This window comes from Brachionichthys hirsutus, chromosome 8 (genome assembly GCF_040956055.1).
Source record: "Brachionichthys hirsutus isolate HB-005 chromosome 8, CSIRO-AGI_Bhir_v1, whole genome shotgun sequence".
Taxonomy (NCBI): domain Eukaryota; kingdom Metazoa; phylum Chordata; class Actinopteri; order Lophiiformes; family Brachionichthyidae; genus Brachionichthys; species Brachionichthys hirsutus.
Window position 1 is genome coordinate 13,340,654 of NC_090904.1, and position 24,147 is coordinate 13,364,800.

At 42.6% G+C, this 24,147-nt stretch overlaps 1 protein-coding gene across 2 annotated transcripts in view; it reads left to right on the forward strand.

Moving 5' to 3' along the window:
- LOC137898370 (chemokine-like protein TAFA-1) overlaps positions 1-23,776 on the forward strand; it is a 90,036-nt gene extending 66,260 nt beyond the window's left edge. The window contains exons 3-5 of one of the 2 annotated variants that reach the window (XM_068742399.1): positions 10,731-10,871; positions 18,181-18,305; positions 23,759-23,776. In XM_068742399.1, the coding sequence (XP_068598500.1) occupies positions 10,731-10,871; positions 18,181-18,305; positions 23,759-23,776 (284 nt within the window). Of the gene's footprint in view, positions 1-10,730; positions 10,872-18,180; positions 18,306-19,425; positions 19,453-23,758 lie in introns of those variants that run through there. The other variant, XM_068742400.1, reaches the window with a different exon arrangement.
- Positions 23,777-24,147: the final 371 nt, after the last annotated feature.

The following is a 24,147-nucleotide window of genomic DNA, read 5'->3' on the forward strand; positions in this document are numbered from 1 at the left end:
CTGCTGTATAGGCCAGCCACCGTGCTCTCACCTTCTCCAGTTGGTCATTCTGGCTCATACAGTATTCAAAACGGACCTCCGACCAGACACATAATGTATTGGAATCAACAGCCCATATAGGATTGTAGAACTTTTCTCTGCTTTATTCCGGTGATGACTGCTGCAATAAATTCTCAACATTTGCTCTCACGTGAACTACCACAGCGCTCCAGATCTCTAAACATTTTCAGAACTTGTTTTTACTTTTTAAAATCTTTTTGAGAAACACATCAGTATTCATTCTATTTTCAAGGGCCGACAGCTTTCTATTGTTTCCTAGAAACAAACGTCACGTTATAAAGGCTGCTCCATGTTGCTGTCGAATGAAGCGGTTTTGTGGTTTTGAAGAGGCAATTTAGTTTCTCATTTTGCCATCCGAGTCTGACGTGAAGCGAGCAGTGACCTGTGTCATATGGACGTTGTGCAGCGGCCAGGCACGGCCAACGGTACCGCAGGGTGCAGTGAAGCAGCTGCGGCTACACCGGCATCACTGAATCAGATCGTCGTGTCAGTCTGTAGTTACACAAGAGTCCAACAGAAACTCGCTGGAAAGGTGAGAAACAAGACATCACAGATGGATGTTTGCTGACAATGTCTTATAAATTCTGCGCAGTAGCTTTCCTGGTATGGCGCTGCACTATTTTTGGCTTCGCCCTCCTGTCATGGATATAAAATAAGATGGATGTAAATACAGGGACACAAGCCATCGTTCCTTTTAACTGTAGTCTTTTTTTTTTTTTGATCCCACATTTAAAATGCAGGTTGGAGTTCCCATGGAAAATATAACTGCCATGTGCATAAAAATATAACTGCCATGTGCATAAAAGATGTCCTTACACCTGAAAGACCAAAGAAGTAGGTTAAATCCTGCATATGTTTACCATAATCTCATCCTTTTTACATCCGTCTATGAGGTAATTTCTGAGAACTTTTAATTTGTTTTCTCCAAAGTTCTGTCCTTTGTTGTTCTTGTTTTTCTACCTGCAAGTCATTAATTTTCCATCACCTCTCTGAGCAGCCGTGTGGGTAATAAAAGCTTCAATTGGCATTTAAGCTATAACAATCGTCAGCAGCTTGCATCGCGGCCCTCCCATCGCTGGGTGGGAGCTTAGCAGTGGGTCTTCTTCCACGACACGGAGAGTTATATATGCCAGCGTATTACAGAACCCAACTTAATCCGGTTTGTCACACTTCTCCCTCTGGACTGGGGTAATTTCATGGTGCTGAACTTGTATTGATAGAGCCTTGGTAAATGAGGCACGCAGCAATCGCTAACTTTAATAACCATAAAGATGTGGGCATTGGAGTCACACAGGCCCATGAGAAGAACCCCATGCAGGTGATTAGGAGTCGGACAGGGTCGTAGCAGGCAGCACCTTGCATCTCGTATTTGTCCATAATGGAATTAGCTGCTAAAGATGTCACGACTATTACCACCAGCGGTCTAATTTCTCGATTGTGACGCTTGTGTTCAGGCAAAGTGGTGGATGTGACTCATGACACAGAGGGTCATGGGTTTGACTCCTGGCCCCAACAGTTCACATGTCCCTGGGTAAGACACCGAACCACAGTTTGGTTCCAGTGGTTACTCTGTCTGGTTTTTTTTCCAAGTCTGTGTGAATTTGTACTGCCCCCCCCCCCCCCCCATTGTTGAATGACTGCTTCCATGAATGGGTGAATGCAGTCCAGTCCATTCACCATGTATTTCCTTGTCTCGGCACAGGAAGTCGTTAGCGTCAAAGATTTGTCCTTTCCAGGTGTCTATTCTTTCCTCAGTTCTTTATTTTAGCTGTCTGTAGGATGGACCCACCTTACTAGAGCCATATTCAGTAATCTGTCAGAATATAACTAGACTGAGAAATAAGCAGTACAAGCAAAGGGAGAAACGCAACATCGATTTGTGTGGCTTGTTGGGCCAGTGGTTCTTGTCAGTCAGCTTGAGCTATGGAGTGTTTTTCTACCCATTCCCCTCTCTCCTTGCTTTATCTTCCATCCCTCAGGTTTGTCCACTTGTTTGCCTACTCTCATTACTGTGGGTGATGCTGCTTTAGGAGGAAAGTGAAATCCATGGCAGGAAAGGGTCAGCGAGAAACCGGCTTGAAGCATTCACACTGGCCCAGGCTAGACAAGCTGCATGGATAACTGCAAGGTTGAACAGATGGGTATCTGATAAGTGGTGCGTCATGGATTATAGTGGATTCATCAGTGATAAAAAGGGTCAAAATTGTAAAAATTAGACAAATTTAGAATTTTTTCCACCTTTACTTCAGATCTTAGTGGTGAATGGTGCAAATTTCTTTGGTTGTCCTCCTCTGTAAGGCTACCTTTAATTTCATTGACAAAAGTCAGCCCGCTAGGGAAGGGAAAACAGATTCCAAAGTGCAAACTTTTGAAAATGCTACCCATACGGTTACATATAACCCAGATTCACGTGTGCTTATTTCTGTTCTTGCCAACTTTATTCACATACCAAGACAGCAAACAGCCAATTGGTCCAAAACAACAACGTAAAATACGGCATCTGACCATCCAGATTGTTTTTTGATGCAGCCTGTTGACTTTATTGAGATTTAGAACATTACTTTCAAGTTTTTTACTAACAAAAAAAATCATTCCCATTTGAAATACACCATTTTAACACCTCCGATATGGCGCGTGCAGAAAAATGCAGCGTACATGTAGTCACTCTCTCTCTGCCAACTTCACACCTCTTCCTCCTACTCTGCAAAGAGGGATTCAGGAGGAATACCTCATCATGAATCTGTTTACTCACCCAAGATAATTCTCGTCACTCGCTAATTATTTTTAAATGACCATGTTATAGAAATAGATCCATTTGAGCAGCAAATGCGGGCTGTGGTGTTGTCTCATAAGAGCATCTAAAACATATCAGTTGCCATGGGGAAGGACATGAAATGTTGTTCCCTGGCACTGCGTCTAAGGCCTCTATTTGGAATCCTGTCAACTGTGCTTTGTAGCGTGTTAAAACATTATCCGAAATATTAAGGGGGAGTGTTCCAACTTGCCGGGCGGCAATAAACATGTATGTAGTGGAACAACTGGCCCACAGCCACTTTGATGCCTTTGCTTCTTGAAGCAGATTATTAACATGCATCGTTTTTCTCTTGGAAGAAACAGAATAGAGCTTTTGAAAAACTGGGCGTTTTAATCTGATCTATTAAAATAGACAAGTCATATAAAAGGGTGATTTTTCCATTATGCACATTTTCCTGTTATGAAAAGTTGACAAAGAAAAAAAACAAGTCGATACACAACTGCTGCTTCGCAAAACCCGGTGGCTGTCAGAATTAAATTCTCTGGCACGGAGCTCAAAGTAACTTTGTTCACTTGCAAAAAGATGTTTTTCTCCTTTGAAATCCTCAGTTTGTCTTCCAAACGTGGAAAGTTTTCAGCAGTTCTTGCAGCATTCGTCGCCTTGAACAAGATTTGAGGGATCAGATTGACTTTGCCTACCACAACACATCTGAATTTATTCCCTGACGATGTGAACAGTAATTCCTGTTGCCACCCGAGATCAAAATTGACCGCCAGCGATGAGACAGTCGATTGCTAACTCAGAGGCACTGGGGTGACAACAACATGCCCACAGAAGAGGAGAGCCTGAAGAGAGAGTGACGGTGTTTGGACAACAGCTGCCTGCCTGGCAAGACAAAATAAGCGCTCCAGCATGCAGGAGGAAACGGCTCATTTTCGCCCGAGTGTTTGCTGATTAAGTTGTTATGACAAGCCCTTGAGAGGCTTAAGTTTTCCCCGCCGCTGTGTTCCTTCTCTCGGCCATATGTCGTTACTTAATAAGTATAGCAGCGAGAGAGGCAGTGTGAAAGAGAAGGGAGGTGGGGAAAAAAATGCTTGTCGATGGCAAGCCAGTAATTACTGCTCTTGACCAAAGCACATAGATTAGAGCTGCGGATGCGAAGCGGAGCTCAATTTTACCAGGACAATTGTGTTGGTGTTTCATGGTGACAAGTCCAGGGCTGACCCGAAAGTGTCAAAGCTTTGCGGCTTATTCCGGCATTCCCGTTGTCACTGACAGACTTTTCAGAGCTTGTCTGATTCACTTTTTGCAAATGATTCTCATTATTACTGATGCAATGAGAAATGATGCATTATTCATCATCATTTAAGCGTTTTTTAAACATTTTCCACCAGGGACATGTCATTTCTGGGATTGCCTTGCATGTCACGTCTCTCTCATCACCAGCAGTACTTGCAATGGGAACTCTGACTTAGAAGTTACAGCTGCATTTGAAATTAAGCAATTAATGAAAAGTTAAGCAGCTAGATTCAATTAATAAAAGTGGCCAGTGTGTGTTATCATAGGTGCATCTAATAAAAGTTATATATATACATATATATATATATATATACTGCCAGCATAATTGATAAACACAAAGTAGAGGATAGAAAGGGACGTAACTAATGCTGTCATTTCTCAAAACACGAGGCCCATTAATATAAAGGAAGGGCATACATGTGGGTGATACTTTATCATCATTGGACACAGTTTGGAGCATTGGCAGATGTTTTTTTTCTGTTCCTCCTGATAATAATATTTGCAGTCGAGGACGATGCAGCCAGCGCGGTTCCCCTCCGTGGGGAGGCTGCAGAAGGAGGCCTTTTTTGAGTGACAGGCAGGGATCTGTGCTGCGCTGCCTGGACAGCAAGGTTTGCATTGCAGCAGCATTTAAACGAAAACCCTTACTAGAAGACTACTCGGGGTTGATTTTTTTTTTCTGAAAAGTTACAGTGGCAAGAATAGAAGAAAATACAGCAGCTCCTACGCATAAACATTTTCGATCTCAGCGCATTTTGTATAGGAGCATCTCCGTGAGCAGAGAGGGCCAATTTCAATCATCCTGCCTGCCCGAAGCGCCACAACTGCTGGCTGAACATAGTACCTTTCAACAGGCCAGTGGGCTCCACTACAGGGAAGTGCTATTCTTAAGCTCTTATCACCCTCACAATAGAAAATATCAGCAGTTACAACAATACTGACAAGTACCAGGAAAAAGCAGTGTTGGAGAGGTAAATGGATGAAAAATAACCTGATGGAGGAAACTGGAAAGACACAGTCAGTGTTGGATACGATGACGCCCTCGTCCTCAGCGCTGTCGCCCACCCCACTTCAATGCTCTAAGTTTTGCCATGTGAGGAGGAGAAGGAACAGGTGTACGAGATAACCCCCCCGGTTGGAGAGCACCTATGGTGATTTGAACGAGAGGACTCATCAGCAGATGATGAAGAGGAGGGAGTTGTGTCAGCTGCACAGAACACCAGGTGAGGCGCTGATAAAGAGTGAGAAATGCAGCTCATCCTGTCTCTGGTTGCTAATAGAGTGGCAACCATCACAGCGAGAGAGGAAGGAAGGTTTTTTTATTTTTCAAAGGCAGGTGGAAATCTGATCCCGGGCTTCGGATATAACATGCAGAAGATTATTGAAGGCTGGCAACGGCGGTGAAGCGTCCGCATCGCCACCGCGTCATCTCCCTCGGAGCATATGTTTTCTGCCGCTGTCCTCATTGTAAGGAAAACTCGCCACTCCCTGTTGCACATAATGTGAACATGCATATTGTGGCACAACCAAGAGCGTATTGAGCAGTGGGAGGAGGGCAGGGCTTCAGGAAGGCTGGATGTGGCTCGACTTTTGTTTTCTTTCCCTGATTATTTTCCTCAACTTCTTGTCTCATGAAAGGTGTTTGATTTTACATTTGGCCCTAGTTATTTATTTATTTATTTTTATCATTGCTCTTTAGGCGTGCATATAAGATCATTTGCAGAAAGCGGCTACGGCTATCAAATATTCATCTCCTTCAGCTCTTTTTTTTGGGTTCATTTTGTGAGGTCTTTAATTGTAGCTTGTATCTGTCGCCTCATGATTCAAGCCTGCAAGAGCTCAGTTAAAACAAATATTGAAACATATTATTGTCCCACTTTTTGAAGATATTCTTCAGATAAACAGCAACATGCAGTAAATAAGTGAGAGGACACATTTACATAAGTCTAAAGGGGAGTCTTGCATCCCCCCCCCCCCCCTGCTCTTTACGGTAGCTGTAAATGGCTTCAGCCCACATGGCTCAATCCCGCAGTGCTCTGCAGCTTTTTTTCTTTTGCTCTCACATTTTTTTCTACCCCATCCATCTCCACATTTTTACAATCTTACCTCATTAACAGCTCCTAATTGGCCGTTGGGCTAAGCTGAAAACAATGAAGCATCGATTTCCTCAAACGTAATCACCTCGTCCAGTCATTTAATGGACGCTGTCACCGTGGGCAGCTGAGAGAAGAATGACGGCGTCATGGCCCCGTTGATGCCCTTCACCTCTCCTCACCAAAGGCTAGAGTGCACCGCCACTCACTCCATCTTAGCGGGTTGGTTTAACCCCTTTAGCCGCGTGACAGCCTGCAAGCACTGCGTCCATCACAAGCCGCTGTCGGGTCTTAAATTGTTATAATCGTATACTTGAGCATCCACGCTTCATATAGATCCACTGGAATGGAGCACAAAATAAGCCTACCGTACACAAAATACCCAAATATGTACACACACAGATCAATATGAGCGCACTGAAATAGATAATGTGGCAATTTATCCCCTTAACTACCTGAATGGAATTGTGTCTATTTAAAGTGGCCATTTGTTGTTAAAGGAACTCAGAGACACGGTGCTGCTCCTGATGGTTTGCGATCCACCGGCTAATAGCTGGACCTTGACTGCACGGGTGATGTGTGTGTGTTGATTCAGTTTTTGTTCATCTGTATATTATAACAGTCATTATATTGGTCATGATAATTGAAATAATAGGTGCAGCCCAAATCAAATGTCCTCAAAGTCAATGAAATTACACTACTGATGGCCCACATTTCACATTACCATTTGCTTTGTACAGTAAATCATTGAATGCACCCTAGGGCAGTTAACTCATTTCATCATTTAATTTCTTAAATTAAAGTACAATTTGAAAATGACAGAAACTTAATACTTGCTCCTTCTGCCGTAGATAATCATTTCTCTGTTATTGTGTCATAATTTCAGATTTTTCTTGTTTGATAATGTCTTGATTTTACCATTTTTAAATTAAATTTAAATATTTCAGATTCAGCTTTGGCAGACGAGTCGTCCTTCCTGCTGTCTGTTCTGATCTGACTCATCAGGCAGTTTTTCCTTTGCGGTTGATTCATTTTAAACTACAGCAGGTTAACAATGATGAGCCAGACTTATGATTCATTTGACCATCAAGATATTTCGAGGATGTTGCACTTGAATCATCCGATTGGCCGTTACATTTGTGTCTTGTGTACATATTAATCATTGCCTCATTGGTGCTGCTTCTGTTTGAACACCGGGTTCCCAGTAGCATCAGCACTTGAACCCAACTCTCTTTTGCCATTTAAGCTTAAGTATTGTTTACTTGCTTGTTTGTTAAAGCCATCCCATGTGTACAGTGCTATGTACTTACAGCAGCTCACACTAAATCCGGCATTAGAAATAATCTGTCGCTTTGTGAAGATAAGTGTTTTTGACTCAAATTGGAAATTAATATAAACATTAGTTTAAGAGTGAGGATTAAAGAAAAATGAGTGAACCCATAATCTGAGATGAAACAGAAAATCCTCGCTGTTTCAGAAACTTCATTTCGCTGGAAAGTAAGTCGGCAGGTCAGGAAGCCATCAGTGAAATATTCAACATATTGTGTGTTTGTCGTCTCAGCACACTCAGTAGATTTGTCCTCCTTGCTGTATAGTCTATCATCTGTTCACAAATACAGCAAGCAATGAGAGCGACATTAATACTGAGTGGCAGCAGGGCTGTAAATGTTTGCCTTTGAGTCCAGGACTCGGTGGACTTTGATCCGCCCACCGCAGGCAGTGATGGGAATGGGAGAGGAAAACTGTTTGTTATCGTGCCGTTGGAAGTCATTGCATCTTCTCACCACAACAGGAAGTCATCCTGAAAACATGTAGCCCAGTAGACGTAAGTCCGGAACCGCATGGAATGTGCCGTTTGGTTGTCTTTCCCTTCTTTTATTTTTGCACTCTCCTCATCCCCTGTGCGAGGATGAGCTCCAGTTTAATTGTTGGTTGCTGGTGTCTGTTGCGCTGGCTGTCAAAGGAAGATAAAGAGGTTTTCCTGGGGCATAAGGAAAGGGTACAGTGGTGATGAAGGGCCTCTCTCCTGCAGCTGCACTGGCTGCATTAGCCCCACGCTTTATAATTGTGTGAAGGGGGCACTTCTAGTGCCGCCCTCATTACTCACTGGCATGGCCAGTCCCTAGCAGCTAGGATCAACTCACCTTTCTTTCTCTCTCTGCCTGTCTCACTCGTTTTAGGATGTCCCTCAGCTCCATCAGAGCCTCCCCCCCCTGAGAAATCTTCTCTATTGTTGTTTTGACCCAGTATTGCCATTGGCACATAAGACCTTCTCTTTTCACGGGATTTGACATTTGTCTCTGTCAGTCCGACAGCAATTGTGCGGCATTTACTCTGAATGATGTCACCTCTGGGTTGGAGTTAACACTTCATATTACCTAACATCATGCATAATGCTGATTATACTAAAAATAATGCTGACTGCCCTCAGTCCCCTCAATCCCTGCATACCTGACGGAACACCTCCACAGATTTAGTGACACCCACAGCCACAACACTAGAGGGAGCTCAAACAACAACCTGATTACCCCCTCCTATAGGACTAACATGGGTAAATCATCTTTTTACAATACTGCCACCCAAGGGTGGAACGGTTGGACTCCAGCCCTCAAAACATGCACCTCTTTGGCCTCCTTCAAAACGGCCCTAAAAATAGACCTTTCAGGGGGGCAGAAACGGAGATAGTCATCACGACTCTCTCCGGATCAAACCCCCCCCCCCCCCCCTTGCACATATTAATTGCCTTAGTAATTTATTGTAATTTATGTAATCTATTGTCATTCATTGTCATTTTGCATCAGGGTGTAATTTATTTTAGATTAATTGTTAGTTTGCATCGGCGGTGTAAAATCATTTTATTTTTGTTTTTCTAATGTTACGTTGCATCAATTGAGTTATTGAATATTGGTTTTATTTTTATTTTTATTTGTATTGTTAAATTTGTATTGTTAATTGTGGATGATTTATGTATGAAGGACTTTCAACGGAAACAAGACCGCAAGGGCTCTTTTGAAATGCTCCTCTTAGACAGGATGTTTGACTTTATTTGTACTGTAATACATGCTACTGTGGGACTGTACTTGTACTCTAACATTCTAATAAATATATTCATTCATTCATGATAATGGTGATTATGATGGTGAAGACAATGATAATAATAATGATAATGATGGAGATGATAATGGTGATGATGATGATATTGATAAGAATGATAAGAATGATGTTGAGGTTAGCAATTTTATATTGTGATGATATTAAAAGTGAAAATTAATAAAATCAGGGTTAATGATAAGAATCTAAATAAGGAAAGGTGGTCCTCACTTATGGATGTTCTCATTTAACGACGACTGAGTTACGACGGACTTTCCGAAGTTTATAAGTAATCGCTGTTACGACGTGCAGAATGCACTGGATGTGGAGGTGTGAGTTAGTACATATAAATGGCCTATACGTATGAAATATAAACTGTTTTTGATTCATTGATTCATTTCCGCTTTATCCACCTTCCTTGTCACGGGTGTTGCTGGAGCATATCCCAGCTTTTCTATGGTCGAGAGGCTGAATCTAAACTGGAAGCGTCACTAGCGGATTGCAGGCTAACCATGTTTTGACCCAACAAAATTTTGGTCAAGTCGTCAATCACCGGGGGGCTTTCTTTTAATGATGCCGTTAAGGTTTTCGAAACGTAACTCCGTCATTAAGTGAGACCTGTAATGAGCTGCAACGAGGATAAAAAAACTGAAATATGATTCACATCATGACAAAATTGCAGCCAGAGAATATCTCAAATCAATAAAGCAACATCTTGAATTTGTGCAGAAATGCAGGACGTGAATGAGTTCCCAGTGAGTTGGAATGGGTGTTATACACATGGCATATTGCCTTTGTTTATTTACACCAAACAGAACAACAGCGGCATAATGTTGCCCCAGTGTGTAATGTAAGGTAGCATGCTGGCATCCCACAAACCGTAGAAGCATGTCGCTGTCCCTGTTACATGGCGTTCAATCTCCTACTCTGGGGCGGAGGGGGGGGGGCTTGTTTAATTTTCTTTCCTTGCTACCAGCTACTTTTCAAATCTAACATTTGTATGTCAAACACATAAAATGTCAGAAACAACGTGCTCCTTTAGTACAGAATCAAGACAAGCAAGCGTTTCATCTCTTTTAATCCTACTGGCAACACATGGATTATATCCAGCAGGCATGGCGTGATCTTTATCTCGCCCTTGTCCTGATGGAGTGACGGCAGCCATCGCTGACTGAGAGGCAGTCAGAGGGCATACTTGAAAGGCCTAGAGAGCCAATTTCTTTCATATACTTACAGAAGAAGTGGTCAATGATTCCTCAGCCACATTTATTCAGAATTCAGATTTTTGATGCTGATTAAGAAACCTTATTTATTTTCCAAGGGAACGGTTACTGGACATTTCTCTGTGGGATCCTCAGTTTCCAGCGACATGAATGCATTTAAGCGCTCGTGTACTGACTGTGTACGTGCGTGTGTTTGGATTTGTTTTGCAGAGGGAGGCACATGTGAGGTGATTGCTGCTCACCGATGCTGCAACAAGAATCGCATCGAGGAGCGTTCTCAGACAGTCAAGTGTTCCTGTTTACCGGGAAAAGTGGCTGGTACAACACGGAACAAACCCTCCTGCGTGGATGGTGAGACACTCACTCGTGTTTTAATGCTGTGCATTTATGATTGAAAGCCCAGTGGGCTTTACTGGTTTGGTTCCCAGCACCTGAAGAACGTGAACTACATACCGAGTAAGAACGATTCAGAACTTTTGGGTTTTAGATTAACTAAATACTTTAACAATTTTCAGTTAACAGCTGAATATTTAGGCCTTGAGATATTTGCTCTGATAGGTTTTTGCCCCGTGGTTTGAGAATCACCTGAATGCACCATTCACAGAGGAGGCCTTGGCGTGCAGTACTTTCAGATGAGCGCCTTGTCCTTGTACTGAGATACCAGACGACCAGACAGTCTCCTCAATAGACAAGAGATTTAGGAATCTTTTTATCTGTATTTTTATTCAGATTGCTAATTTTTTTTTTTCCACACGTCTTGCCTTAACAGACTTATTGATCCTTGAAAAGTTGAGTTAAAAGTGAAAAGAAAAAGATAATCCAAAGGAGTGTGTGCTGGAAAAAGATATAAAAGTATGCGGCCAACATTGATTTTGTGAATGCAGACAGGTATCCAGATTGCACTCAAAATGTAATGGGATGTAAATTAGACCAAGACCCATCTTCAAAAAAAATTCATCATTCCAGCAGTTTTTCTGTAATCCTGCTAAACGCAACATGTACCCCCATTTTATCGAAAAATCTCAATAGTATCCGTAATCCGGATCCGATGCGGATGAAATTCGGTGGTAAGATAGAGAGCCCCACCCTACATGACTGTGTCAAATTCCATAAACCCTCCATAAACTGTCCGTTGCTAACAGACAGACAGACAAGAAAACCAACGGCGGTTATTTCATAGCCCCCGCCTTGCCGCTGGTAAAAAGCCAGTGATCAAAAATACATGTGAAGGGGTAATTTAATTGAAACACACGGCCTGCAGGAAACAGGCTCCATGATGTTCTCCAACACAACGGCACTCAGTGACAATCAGCCCCATAGTGGAGGATTTACCATCACATTAAAACAAGCCACGTGGGGTTCATTGAGTTGCTATTGGTAACCGCTTGGGTTATTATTAATATATGGGAACGTGACGACAGCTTGCTTTGGGAGGTGTCATGCTCAGTTGGAGTCTGCTGTCAGATTATCTCCATAGTGGGAGTTGATGATTAGATTTGACAAGAACTATGTCCCAGTTATGTCACGACCAACAAGGATCTTAGTGAAGAACATCTCTTTTAACAAGTCGAACACTTATATCTATCCTGCCTTGCTGGACCAATCACACGCGCTCAGATCTGGGTCTCATCACTGCAACACTGCCTTTATAGATAGATATTCCTGTATTAGTCCCGCAAGGGGAAATCCCGAATGTAAAATAAAAAATATACATTAAAAATATCCCAGTGTATGAGAGACAAAAATAAATGTACATACTTGCGGTGGTACTTTTACTTCTAATTATACTTATTAATTAATTATTAGCACAGCTGAATTAAAAGGTTGACCTTCTGATTTTTGTTTTTGAAGGTTTTAATGTAGTAAAATTACAAGCTTTGCACTCAAAGCTCCCCCATAGGCTGGGATTTTCAGACGGGTTCGAACCAGCCGTTATCGATGGTCTCTATGGCTCTATGGAACCCAACATTGCACACACACACACACACGCACACACACACACACACACACACACACATTTTGTTTACTTGACACAAGCATGCAAATGCTAATAAATACACATGCTACCACTTTGTGTTGTCATGTAGCTAGCGTAGCATTAAGCGCTTTCAACGAGAGATTCGCACCGATGCCTTCTTGCTGCTGATTACTGAAGGGGATTGAACCCTTCTGTTTGGCTGCAGGCGTGTGAGGCTCATCCGACAGGTTGTCATGGTGCATTAGAGATGCATCCGGTGGGGCGGGGGGGGGGGGCATGAGGATACCACTTCGGTAGGGGGGCATGCTACAGTTCATTCTTTATATGTTATACTCAGACAGGTGTACTTTGATTATAAGCATGCTTGAGGAAGCATTGGCTCCACAAGCCTTTGTTCATTAAGAACATGAGGTTCATACTGGAGTCAAACTGGTGAGACCCCAGAACACCCAAAGCATTCATCTCATCTTTATGCTGTAAATCTCCCCACAGTCATCTCCCACCTCTCATAACACGCCAGTGCCCTTTGCTTCCATATGCTGTTAAGATGCAAACATGCTGCCGACAGCCTGAGGAGATGGACACAAGTAGCATGTTATATTGTACAATAAAGCACAATACACACCTACGTAAGAGCAAACATAAGGATGGGCCAACAGTGAAATCCTCCAGAGTGAAAGAGAAACAGGGTTCTGTTTGAGGAGACATTGAAGCGAATGATTGCGAATCAATTTTTCTTGTCTCTCAAATCTCAACCTTTAACCTGCAAGGAAAGAAAGAATCGTACCCTCAGTGGAAGTTGAAAGCTTTTGTTAGTTCTTGTTTCCTCTCTCTGTCTCTCTGTTTTTCATCATCATCACGTTTGATTTTTCTCCTCGGTTGCTGCTGCAAGTGTGAGCTCTTACTAAGAGCGTCGAGGAGAACGATGAAGCAGATCTACATCAAATGTCCATTTTCATAAGAACGGTTAGTGTGCCTGGCATGAAGGCAGGAAAGTGCTCACACAGAAGCAGTCATTGGTTTATTTCAGTCAAACTGGGATTCGGTGACATTTCTAAGAATGTGTTTAAACTAAAAAGTAAAACAAAAAGAATAGTGTAATAAGAAAAGACAGGATTTTTTCTTCGGTGTTGTGGGAGCTCAATAGTCCAGTACACATTCAGAAAAGCAGCATTGAGGGAAAGCCAAACAGTATTTTCTGAATAGCTAATCAAGCGGACCGCTCTCTTTCCTGAGAGACGGATTATCGCTGAATAATAACTCGCTGAAAATGACCTGTGGTTCACGGAAGTCTCAGCGTCACAGTAATTATCCGCCATTTGCTTAATGCTTCTGTGACACTGTGAATACTTGACTGCTGTCAAACAAAGCTTTGAACTCTTATGCCACTTTCCCATTAAGATTTCTTTTTTTTTTTTTTATCAAACAGTTACTTGTGTGACTTTGCACATGAATGACTAATTTAATTACCCATGTCTTTGTTGAATGGCTGAGTGATCAGTGCGTGTGTCGAGCGAGGATGTCAGCTCATCAGGAAAAAAAACAAGAAGTAGTGGTTTAAGGTATTTCTGGTGAGATGCATGAGCTAAATGACTCGGCGATATAAAAAGAAGGAATGTTATTTACCACCATGAGAAAGCGACGTTCCCTCTCCCCACTCTGTGCATTCACTGCCAAAAATCAAAGATCTGTACTTTGGCTGACTCATTTAAGTGACTGACCAAAGGGAAAACCATCATATTGGAGTGATTATTTGTAATCCGCTGACTACTGTGCATGTCATCTCAACACTTGAGCCAGTCATTGAGCCCACAGACACGTATTCCCGTTTTGACACAGACAGAAATCAATTCTCTTCCTCATCCGTCGAGGTGTTCAAACATTCTGCAACCTGGCAGGACCGGGTGCACGGGTTCAGTCCGTCGCACGCGCCGCTCGGCAGCGATCTGACAGATGCAGTTGTAAAAGGTCCATCACTTCATGTTTCTCAATTAATTCAATTTCCAATCTGGGTTGTTTGTCTGTCAAAGCTAAAGACTCTCGCCTGCTACATGGCCAACATCTCGAATCAAACAAAGCCTGTTTGCTGATTATTCCAAACCCATCTGTTGCCTTTGACAGTGTGCAACAACTAGTTGGGTATTAATCACATAATCACATTGAAGGCCTTCAGCTTGTAAACAGACCGATCTGAAAGCGAACACTCGGCTAAAGGGGCTGTTTGGACACGAGTCCAAGCATCATGTCTCGTCCCTCTTCTTGCACATCCGAGCAGAATCCGAGGAGTTAAGTTTGCTGATGTCGGCACAAAGGTTATACCCTCTATGCTGACGGCTGCAGAGGGAGTAGTTAAAGCAAAACGACTGTTGGAGGTCAGTGGTCACTTGAGAGTGATGCATGGATCCCGGGCCAGCGATGGCTCGTCTCCAGTGGACAAGGTCAGAACCAGATGTCCTGGCCCGCGTGTAGTCACAGACACAAAGTGCATGTTCATACTGGACTCAACTCTGTTTTCTCTCACTGTGGCCATCAGAACGGAAATGTCTTTTACAGGATCAGGTTTTCATGAACGGAGCCGTCGTCCTCCACCTGTCATTTTAAATGAAGTCCAAATTTGAACATGAAATTGTTTATAATTCATACTCACCGCTTGTTAAAATTTAACTCTCCTTTTAGTGTAAGACAGGAAGCTGTCAAGATTTTAATTAGGATTGTAGAAATGTGTTTTTTTTTTTTTAAGATGTTGAATTGGGCATCTACGATATAAAATGGAGCAATTCATTTTAATGTGATGCAGCTGCAGTTTAATATTTCTGGATCATGATGAACGCGTTTCAATCAAACACGGTCTCATAAATCAGATTCAGCCGAGCAGCTTTGATATTTATGAAAGTAAAAACGCCCACATATATACGAATATTTAAAAAATAGAAATGCTGTTTGAATAATTTGTTACAAACTCAGATAATGCATATATTTTTGTCATCAGAACCTTTTTGAAAACGCAATTATGTCTTCAAAAACTTGAATTGTTTCACTTAAAACAGATTATTTGGTTTTTAGTCAGTGAGTTTCATGTTGTACCATAACTGGTTTAGTTTGCATGACTGGACTGAGCTTAAATACCAGAAAACAGAATAAGTGTTTCAGGGAAATCACAAAGAAACTTCCCCCTTTTAGGCTTTTCTCCATCATTCTGCATCGTGACAGTAAATCATTAAGCGTAATAATATAGGAGCCCAATTGTAATATAAAAACGATCAACCATAGCATAACCACTGACAGGTGACGTGAATAACAATGTCTTGTTACAATGCCACACTTCAATGGGTGGAATATATTTGGCCACGTTGGGAACATTTTGTCCTTGAAGACGAAATGGGTTTTTGATAGGAGCCAATTTGTCACAATGAGACGACTGGGTCAGGACATCTCCAAAACTGTAGGTCTTAGAGGCTGTTCCCGGTCTCCGGTGGTTAGAACCTACCAAAAGTTGAACTGGAAAAGCACTCAGAGAGCACAGACCTCCACCAAGCAGCTCATTCTTCTTATAATTGGATTTGCACCATCCACATGGTAATCTGGATCATCATCAAAAGGTTCTTGGTATCTTTATACACCAACCATGAAAAGTAAAAGTAAAATTGAATCGGAGTTGATGTGTATTTCTAACAGATTTTTGAATCCGTCGGGGAACTACACAATGTGGTGCAGGCTGATCAGTGTAAATGCGTGCAGACATTTGTGTGTGTAGTTGAAAAGCCTTTTCAGTGTGAGACGCTACACGGTGCTTGAGAAGAATTTAAAAAAACACAGTTTAGCTTGAAGAGCAATGTCAGTGAAAGGGAAGCCTTTAATGTCTAAGAACTGTCAGAAATGTCACATTTAATCCCAAATACAAGACCAAAACTCAGACACAAGAGAGACAGGCAGTGCACTTAAGCAATTTAATATCAATAAATCTAAGTCACAGGGAAAAAGAGATCAGGTCGACAGGTAATACATAAATCAAACCGATAGGCTACATCCCAAAAAAAGGGGGAGAATTCAAAAGATAGGCAAAAAGAAAAAGTAGAAATACAGGGGGGGGGGGGGGGGGATGACAAGAAAGGCTGAGGATGACTGCCATTGAACTGTCAATGGAAAGGACACACATTGGTAGGAGGGGATGAGGAGACACAGCAGGGAGAGTACAGCAAAGTAAAATAAGCAATACCACAAAGGTGGGAAACCAGCTGAATCCAAACTATTAGCATTTCATAAATAGGCAAGCAAAGACAGCAGAGTGGATAATTAACCCTTTGATGGGTCACCGCCTGTTACAGGATGCAGTGCAGAGGGGACATTTATTGTAATTTATGTAAGTTATTTATTGGCATTCATTGTCATTTTGCATCAGTGGTGTAATTTATTTTAGATTAATTGTTAGTTTGCACTGGCGGTGTAAAATCATTTTATTTTTGTTTTTCTAATGTTAAGTTGCATCAATTGAGTAATTTAATATTGGTTTTATTTTTATTTGTATTGTTAAATTTGTATTGTTAATTGTGGATGATTTATGTACGAAGGACTTTCAACGGAAACAAGACCGCAAGGGCTTTTTTGAAATGCTCCTCTTAGACAGGATGTTTGACTTTATTTGTACTGTAATACATGCTACTGTGTGACTGTACTTGTACTCTAACATTCTATCTAATAAATATATTCATCATCATCAGGAGGAAGTCAGGAAATGCATGAAGTTCACTGAGCAGCAGTGTTAGTGTGGGTGTGGGTGTGCTGCACTTTAACTGTCTACTCGTGTCACTTTGAGACAATGTGTTGTTCATGCTCGTGACTGATTGGTGCTTGACCTGTAACCCTGGCAACAGATGCTGGAAGGAAAAGAAATACTTTTTCGAAGGGTTACAAAAAAGTGATGAATGTTTAACTGAATTCACCGGATTGTTAAACCTTAACGTTCCACTTCATGCCCAGTTCAGAAAAGCAAAGTTGCCATTTAAAGAAAATAATCAAGATTAATTGAAGTATATCTTAATGGTTGTTTTTTTTTTGTATCATCTGACATGTTTTTAGATGCACACTGACACAAACTCAGCAAATCCAGACACACGTGGAAAAGAGTAGGGAGGATGCTGATGATATTTGTTTTTGTCAAAATAGCTGGAGGAAGAATTCAGTCGATATTAATGAGAGGCGATTAGTTTTGATTAAAAATTAGGTTGCTCCTGTAGATGCTATGTAGCTATTTCAAAATGGAATGATTAATTTGCACTGGTATAATACATTATTCCGAACAGAAAGTCACCCATGCAGCAATGAAGAACATATGGAGAAATGTGCAACACAAACACACAGTGTGTTTGTGTTGCACATTTCTCCATATGTTGACCCCTGAAAATGATTTGGACTATGTCTTAAAATTATTTCTTACATTATCAAGCTTACTTTTGATCCTTGTTTAGGGTTGATTATTAATTATAACCACTGCTTCTCTCTTTTTTGACTTCTTGAATTTGCCCCATTTCACTGCATTCTTCCTCTTCAGTTTGTCTCATTTCAGTATTGTCAGCATTTGCATTGGCATGTGAACGCGCGCGCACACACACACACACACACGTGTACCTGTGCGATAAACCCTAACCTCTGCGTGTGTTGTGTGTTTCTGCTCGTCTCCCTCAGCGTCCATTGTAATTGGGAAATGGTGGTGTGAGATGGAACCGTGTCTGGAGGGAGAGGAGTGTAAGACTCTGCCTGACAACTCTGGATGGATGTGCTCCTCTGGGAACAAAATCAAGACCACAAGAGTGAGACGTCTCACACACTGGCACACACTTGAGCACTTAAGGTTGTACCTGCATGGACATGCGCAGACGCTTATGTGCGTATCCGTATACATGAATCCGCATTTGCAAACATGCCCACGTGCACACCATTACACGCTATTTTCAAGCAGCACATACCAAAAATGTCAGATATTAGACTTCAAATAAGAAAATCACTAGAAATTGAGAAAGAAAGAAAAAAAGTTGTGTTTGAATATTTCAAGCACATGCTTCTCTTCAGCCAGCTTCACTTTTAATCAATCTTTATTTAATACTCAAGTGGGCACAATGTCAAGGAGGATGCGCATAAATCAAAGGAAGACTCGGCAGGCAGGGCTAGTCGGTGGATTCTGTTCAATGCGAAAAAGGGAAAAGAAACTCTCTGAGAGCCCAACATAGTAGTAGAGAAGAAACATAAAGCAGGCAGTAAACAAACAGGCGGGCTGTGCCTCAAGCCGCACTCATCAAAGTTAACAGCCACTCTGCTTCGCCACTGCCTTTGGCTCTGTAAACTGACTCCAAATGCAGCGTGCAAAAATAATGAAGGGAGTTAAGTCCTCGAAGCCTGCAGTCCAGCACCCTCTGACAGGTTGATCACCCGATCTGCATTCCCATGATTGACTCTGCCACCCCCCCCCCCCCCCCCCCCGCTCGCAATCAACAAACCGTCGCCTCGTCTTGGTGCTTGGATAGAAACGGAGGGCAATGTGGTCACGTAGGGAAAAGAGGAGACACCCAGTGAAGGTTAGACCGCACTGGGCCTCCCAAGGTTGTCCTGCGCATTTGTATGCCTGCAGATAGACACAAAGCTTCCACTGGGGGGGGGGGGGGGGTTGCTGCTTCCACACGCTCGACAACCTTTCCATCGTGTTATGGTATAGTATAATGTTCGGTTAACTCTGGAGAATGTATCTCTAATTCTAAATCCAGCCCTTTGCACAATTCAAAACAAAGTAAACTTGAAGTGGGACAAAGATTGCTCCAGATTATTCACCTGGAGTTCAAATAAATATGAGTAAAATAGGCCAAAAGGTCAGACCTGAAGCTGCTTTTCTACCCCAATACACACGTGTCCTTTTTTTTCTTGAACCTCTCTTTGCAGAACACCCAGCCATACTCCCCTTTTTAGCTTCTGGAAGCAAAATGCAGAGGATGCGGCAACAGAAATTGAGCTGCATTCTTGCTTCTGTAAAGGTTAGTCTTTTTCTCAAGCTGTTGGTTTGGTTTTCTTTTTCTGTTTTGGTTTCCCACGTCTCTCTCACTGAAATTCACTTGAGTGTCGGGAAGTGGGAGTGGGACCAACTTATGTTCAATGACTTCTCATTAACCCAAATGCTCAGTGCCAAAATAGTCGCGTGTGTGTTTACATGCTGTGCATGATTAGACAGGCGTGACATAAATAGTGACAGAGCAAACCACCACACGCTTTTAATACTTATCAACCGACACAAGCAGCGCGCGCACAAATTAAAAATCGCTGTATTTTCACGCATTTCCATAATGGTGCCACTTGTTGTCGGAACGTTGTCGGGTGAATATGTTAAATCGCTGTGGCAACACACGCTATACCATAGCAACACAAACCGAGCCAGGCCCACTCAGCAGAGCCCCACAGTGTAAACAGTGGGTAATGGTAGGATCAGCCCCTCCTTTCATTGCCTCCTTTGTTCCATGTCCTGATTTTGCTATCGGCCACTGTGTGGGTTTGATTGCAGTGTCTTTCACCGGTGTGCCAATCCCATTAGTCCCTAATCTGTGACATGCTCCTTGCGTCTCTCTGTGTGTGGTCTCAGTAGCGATTGAACACACGTGCTTGATGTGTTTGCGGTGTCTGTGTCGTGTCGCTTCTCATCACAGGCCACTTGGTACCCTGATCCCCCCCCTCCGAGGGTCTTGTTGAAGCAGCTATCAGTGCACAACATAGCCAGCAGGCAACATGAAAAGCCTTTTCATCCTGTACTCCAGTCTCTCTTTCAATCCACGTTCCTACTTGTCTCTACGGCCAATTTGCCTCATTTTAGGGTTTTCTTTTTTTGCTATTGTAAAAACTCATCATGCCCACAGCCGATTATGTAGTGCTTTGAAAGGCCAGCCATTTTATTTCATCTGGGTGGTTGCCTTTTTTGCCGTAGTGGTCGCCTCACAGCAAGAAGGCACGGGGTTCAAATCCTCTCTGTGTGTTGTTGGCATGTTCTCCCCGTGTCCGCGTGGGTTTTCTCCGGGTTCTCTGGTTTCCTCCCGCCTCCAAAAAAATTGGCTACTCTAAATTAGCCGTAGTTTGCGCAAATCGTGTGGCCTCACGATGCGCTGCCGACACATTCGGGGTGTACCCCGCCTCTCGCCCATAGCAAGCTGGGATAGGCTCCGGCAATTCCCGTGACTCGCAAAGGGGAGGGAAATGAATTAGTTACTCTGAAAGGGGCCAGTAACGCCCGATGGGGCAGCAGCACACACACGTCACTCGGACACGTCTCTCGTCAGCTCATACAAATTGGCATGATTTAGTGAGCAGCCCCTTAAAGCCACTGCCTGACATCCATGTTTCTTCTTTTCTTTCTTTATGTCTTTCAGAGAGGGAGCCCTTCATTGCCTGTTCTGTAACGGCAGAAAAGGCAGGCCCTTTTGTTTGTGGAAGTCACAGTGAGATTGAGGCTGGGGAGCTCCTTCCAAAAACAGCCGCCCACCACACCACCCGCTAAATAATTCAATCCATTTCTGCTCCCTACAATTATGCACTTTAACAAAGACCGGCAGAATGGGACAAATGCAACATGTTTTCTATTACTCGTTCTTCTTTCCTGCTCTTGATGATAGTGAAAAGAATTATCTCCATTTAAGAACTTCTCTGCTAATGTGCTAAGATGAATCTGTCATCGGTGATGTCATATACATGTGATTCGGACATTCAATGAACAATGGCTTTTGTGGTCCGTTTCATTTTTCCATGTGGTCACATGAGATGTTCTAATTGTATAAGTTTGCAGATTTTTTTTGCAACGTGTTCATAAAGCTCAGAGATTGCGGTTTCACACTTCTTAACGTGGGTTCCATCTAAAAGGGTTTTTTTTTTTACTCGCGGCCGAGAGACTCGCGTGTCCCTTAATAACAGACGGCAACATGTTCAAACAGTGTGACAGGATGTTGCCCACCTGTGAGACCATTTCAGAATAAAAGAGACCCACCGTCAGAATCAGGAGGCCACACAGCGCCGTGATCCAAGCGAATCAGTCCCTCCACACAGAGCACAGGAATCACCTTCTCCATCTCTATGCTTGGTAATGCTCTTTTATATAGCTATGATATCATCATAAAGACAAACAAGTTATTGAAAACAGTCTTTTGTTACATATAAATTACAACTTTAAAAAGGAAAAGACGGTTGGGTTGGATCAGAGTGACATCCAGAATTACAGCGCAGGAATTCATTCCTCGTGCTGCTGATTAATTTATATCCATTTTATTGTTTGTTTTTTCATTGTCTCTGTCACATTAAATGGTTCTTGGTGTATTTTTCTGTCTGAAGTCTCCTGTTTTTAGCGTTATTTTTAGAGGCTTCTAGCCGGTGTGATTGATTCGTTCAGCCTCAAATGAGAAGGGGGGGTAGACTGTGTCTGCACTAAATTATTTCGCTAAGGCAATTGTCCTTGGCTTCTCTTACTAACTTAAGTCTTAGTAAATTGCGATTTAATATGGCCTAAAAAGGTAGAATGCAGAGGGCTTAGCTGCCGGCAAAGATTGGATGGCAAGGAAATCCTCAAGCAATCCTCTGCTACCTGCTGAACTGTTTATTTGAGGAGACAGAGGACAAGAAAAAGAACAGAGGACACTTTTAGTCACACATACTTGAGGATAGAGGTGACTGCATTTGCATGCAACTCCTGTTCCACCACTAACAAACCTCTGGTGGATTGTGTCGCCAATGGAAAGTGAGCTGTAAAGTGTAGCCTGCCACTTTGCTTTGACAGAGGTCGGTTCCTTCTGCTTTTTGCTATGTCGTCGCGCAGTAGAAGCGGAATGCACATGGACAGCTGAGTCCAGTGAATTTCTGCTTGAGTATTACAATGGGGACGGACTATAGCTCTAAAGGAAAAGACGCTGGGACAAATCAGTTAAATTTGAAACTTTGAAGACATTTAGGTAGGAGAAGCTGTGACAGCACTGAAAGTTTCCATGAATTGGGTTTATTTGATATCCGTCTTTTGTTCTGAATAAGAAAATGTCCCCAAATATCTTCTAGTCAAAGGCATATCGCTTTGCAAAAACCATGCAATGTGGTTATCCTGCTAGTTCGGGGACTGGAAATGTTTCGTTTAATCCCCATCTCGATGTGCATCAAGATGCAAATGATAGATGACAATTCCAGAGTTTTAAATTGAAATGCAAGTAAATGCAGTGGTTGCAGGGGAAAATCCAGCAAGTCAAATTGCTGGACAGATATGAATCAGTCGTCTTTGCCAAGACAAAAAGTACAATATTCCTTGACTGTAGTCTATCGTCGGTTTCCATAATCAGTTTCCTCCTTTATAAAGACATCACGCTCTTTTCATGCTAAGAATTATTTTTAACAGGAGTAACAACAACAACAAAACGAAATCGACCTTATCCAACTACAGAGCTGAAAATCTTTTAACTGTGCTGATTTGCACGAAAACATTAAAACAATTTCCACATTGGCACACAGAAGACATCACATACGCATGCGCACAATTCACTCATTCGCCCGGCGTGCTGAACCCACTGGAGCTCTGAGACTCGCCATGTGCTGCAGATCCCGAGCATCACCCTCCACAATCAAATCCACACACCTGCCAAGCCTGCTGAAAATGTAGCGAGTTTATTTCTTAGCTGAACAGCGTTGCAGAGATTTCTAAAGGACTCCATAGCATAAATCCTTATCATATAGTCTTAAAGAAGTAAAACCTAAACATTATTGAAAGTGAAATAATTTGCCGCACAGATGAGGAGGATGCAACGTGTGCAGGTCTGCATCTGAAGCTGAATAAGAGTCCCCGAAGCAGAGTCACAGACTCTCCACAGTGGGGTGTCCTGATCTCATTTTTGTCAGGTTGTAAGGAAGCCATCAGTAATGACTGGCTGGCTTGTTCTGAGGGTGCAAGCGAGTGCATAGGAGGGACACGGTGGTCTGAGATGCAGGAAGGAATACACAATGTTGATTTAACAAACACAGCATGGAAACACACAAAGACTTTTAAATGCCAGAAAGGCCTCCGTCTCCACTCATATTTGAAACGCCTGTTTTTAGTAGCACCGGGGATCGGGAGGAGAGCCGGGGCTGTACAAAGCCACCAGAGTTCAAAGACTCCATGCAAACGGAGCATTTCCTCTGGGTATAATCCGCTCACACCTGAGTGCTTTTGTTCTTTCTAAGTGTGTGTGTGTTTTCTCTCTTTTCCTCCTTCTCCTCTGTGTTGCAGATTCATCCCAGGACCTAACGGCGAGCTCCTATCGCAGGGCTTCATGCCAGGCTCCTCCCCTCATCTAACGGACTAAAACTATTACATCCACAGCTACAGACTGGATTACCTGCGACCACAGAAGGGATATCCGCCCAGATAAAACAGCTTTGCTCATATGGCGCCAAGGATTTGAAACCAGACTAATCCCCTTTGATCAATGAGCCCCGTTTTGGTGACTCTCCTCTTCCACGCAGCTGCAGCCAGATTCCGACCCACTTTTCTGTTTCCCTTACCCTGAAAAACTGAATCAGCTCAGTGGGGTCATTCACAGTCTGTTAAAACATTGATAGACTTTGGTATCACCTTACAATAAACAGTTTGAGGAGCTGACATTGACCTGAACAACA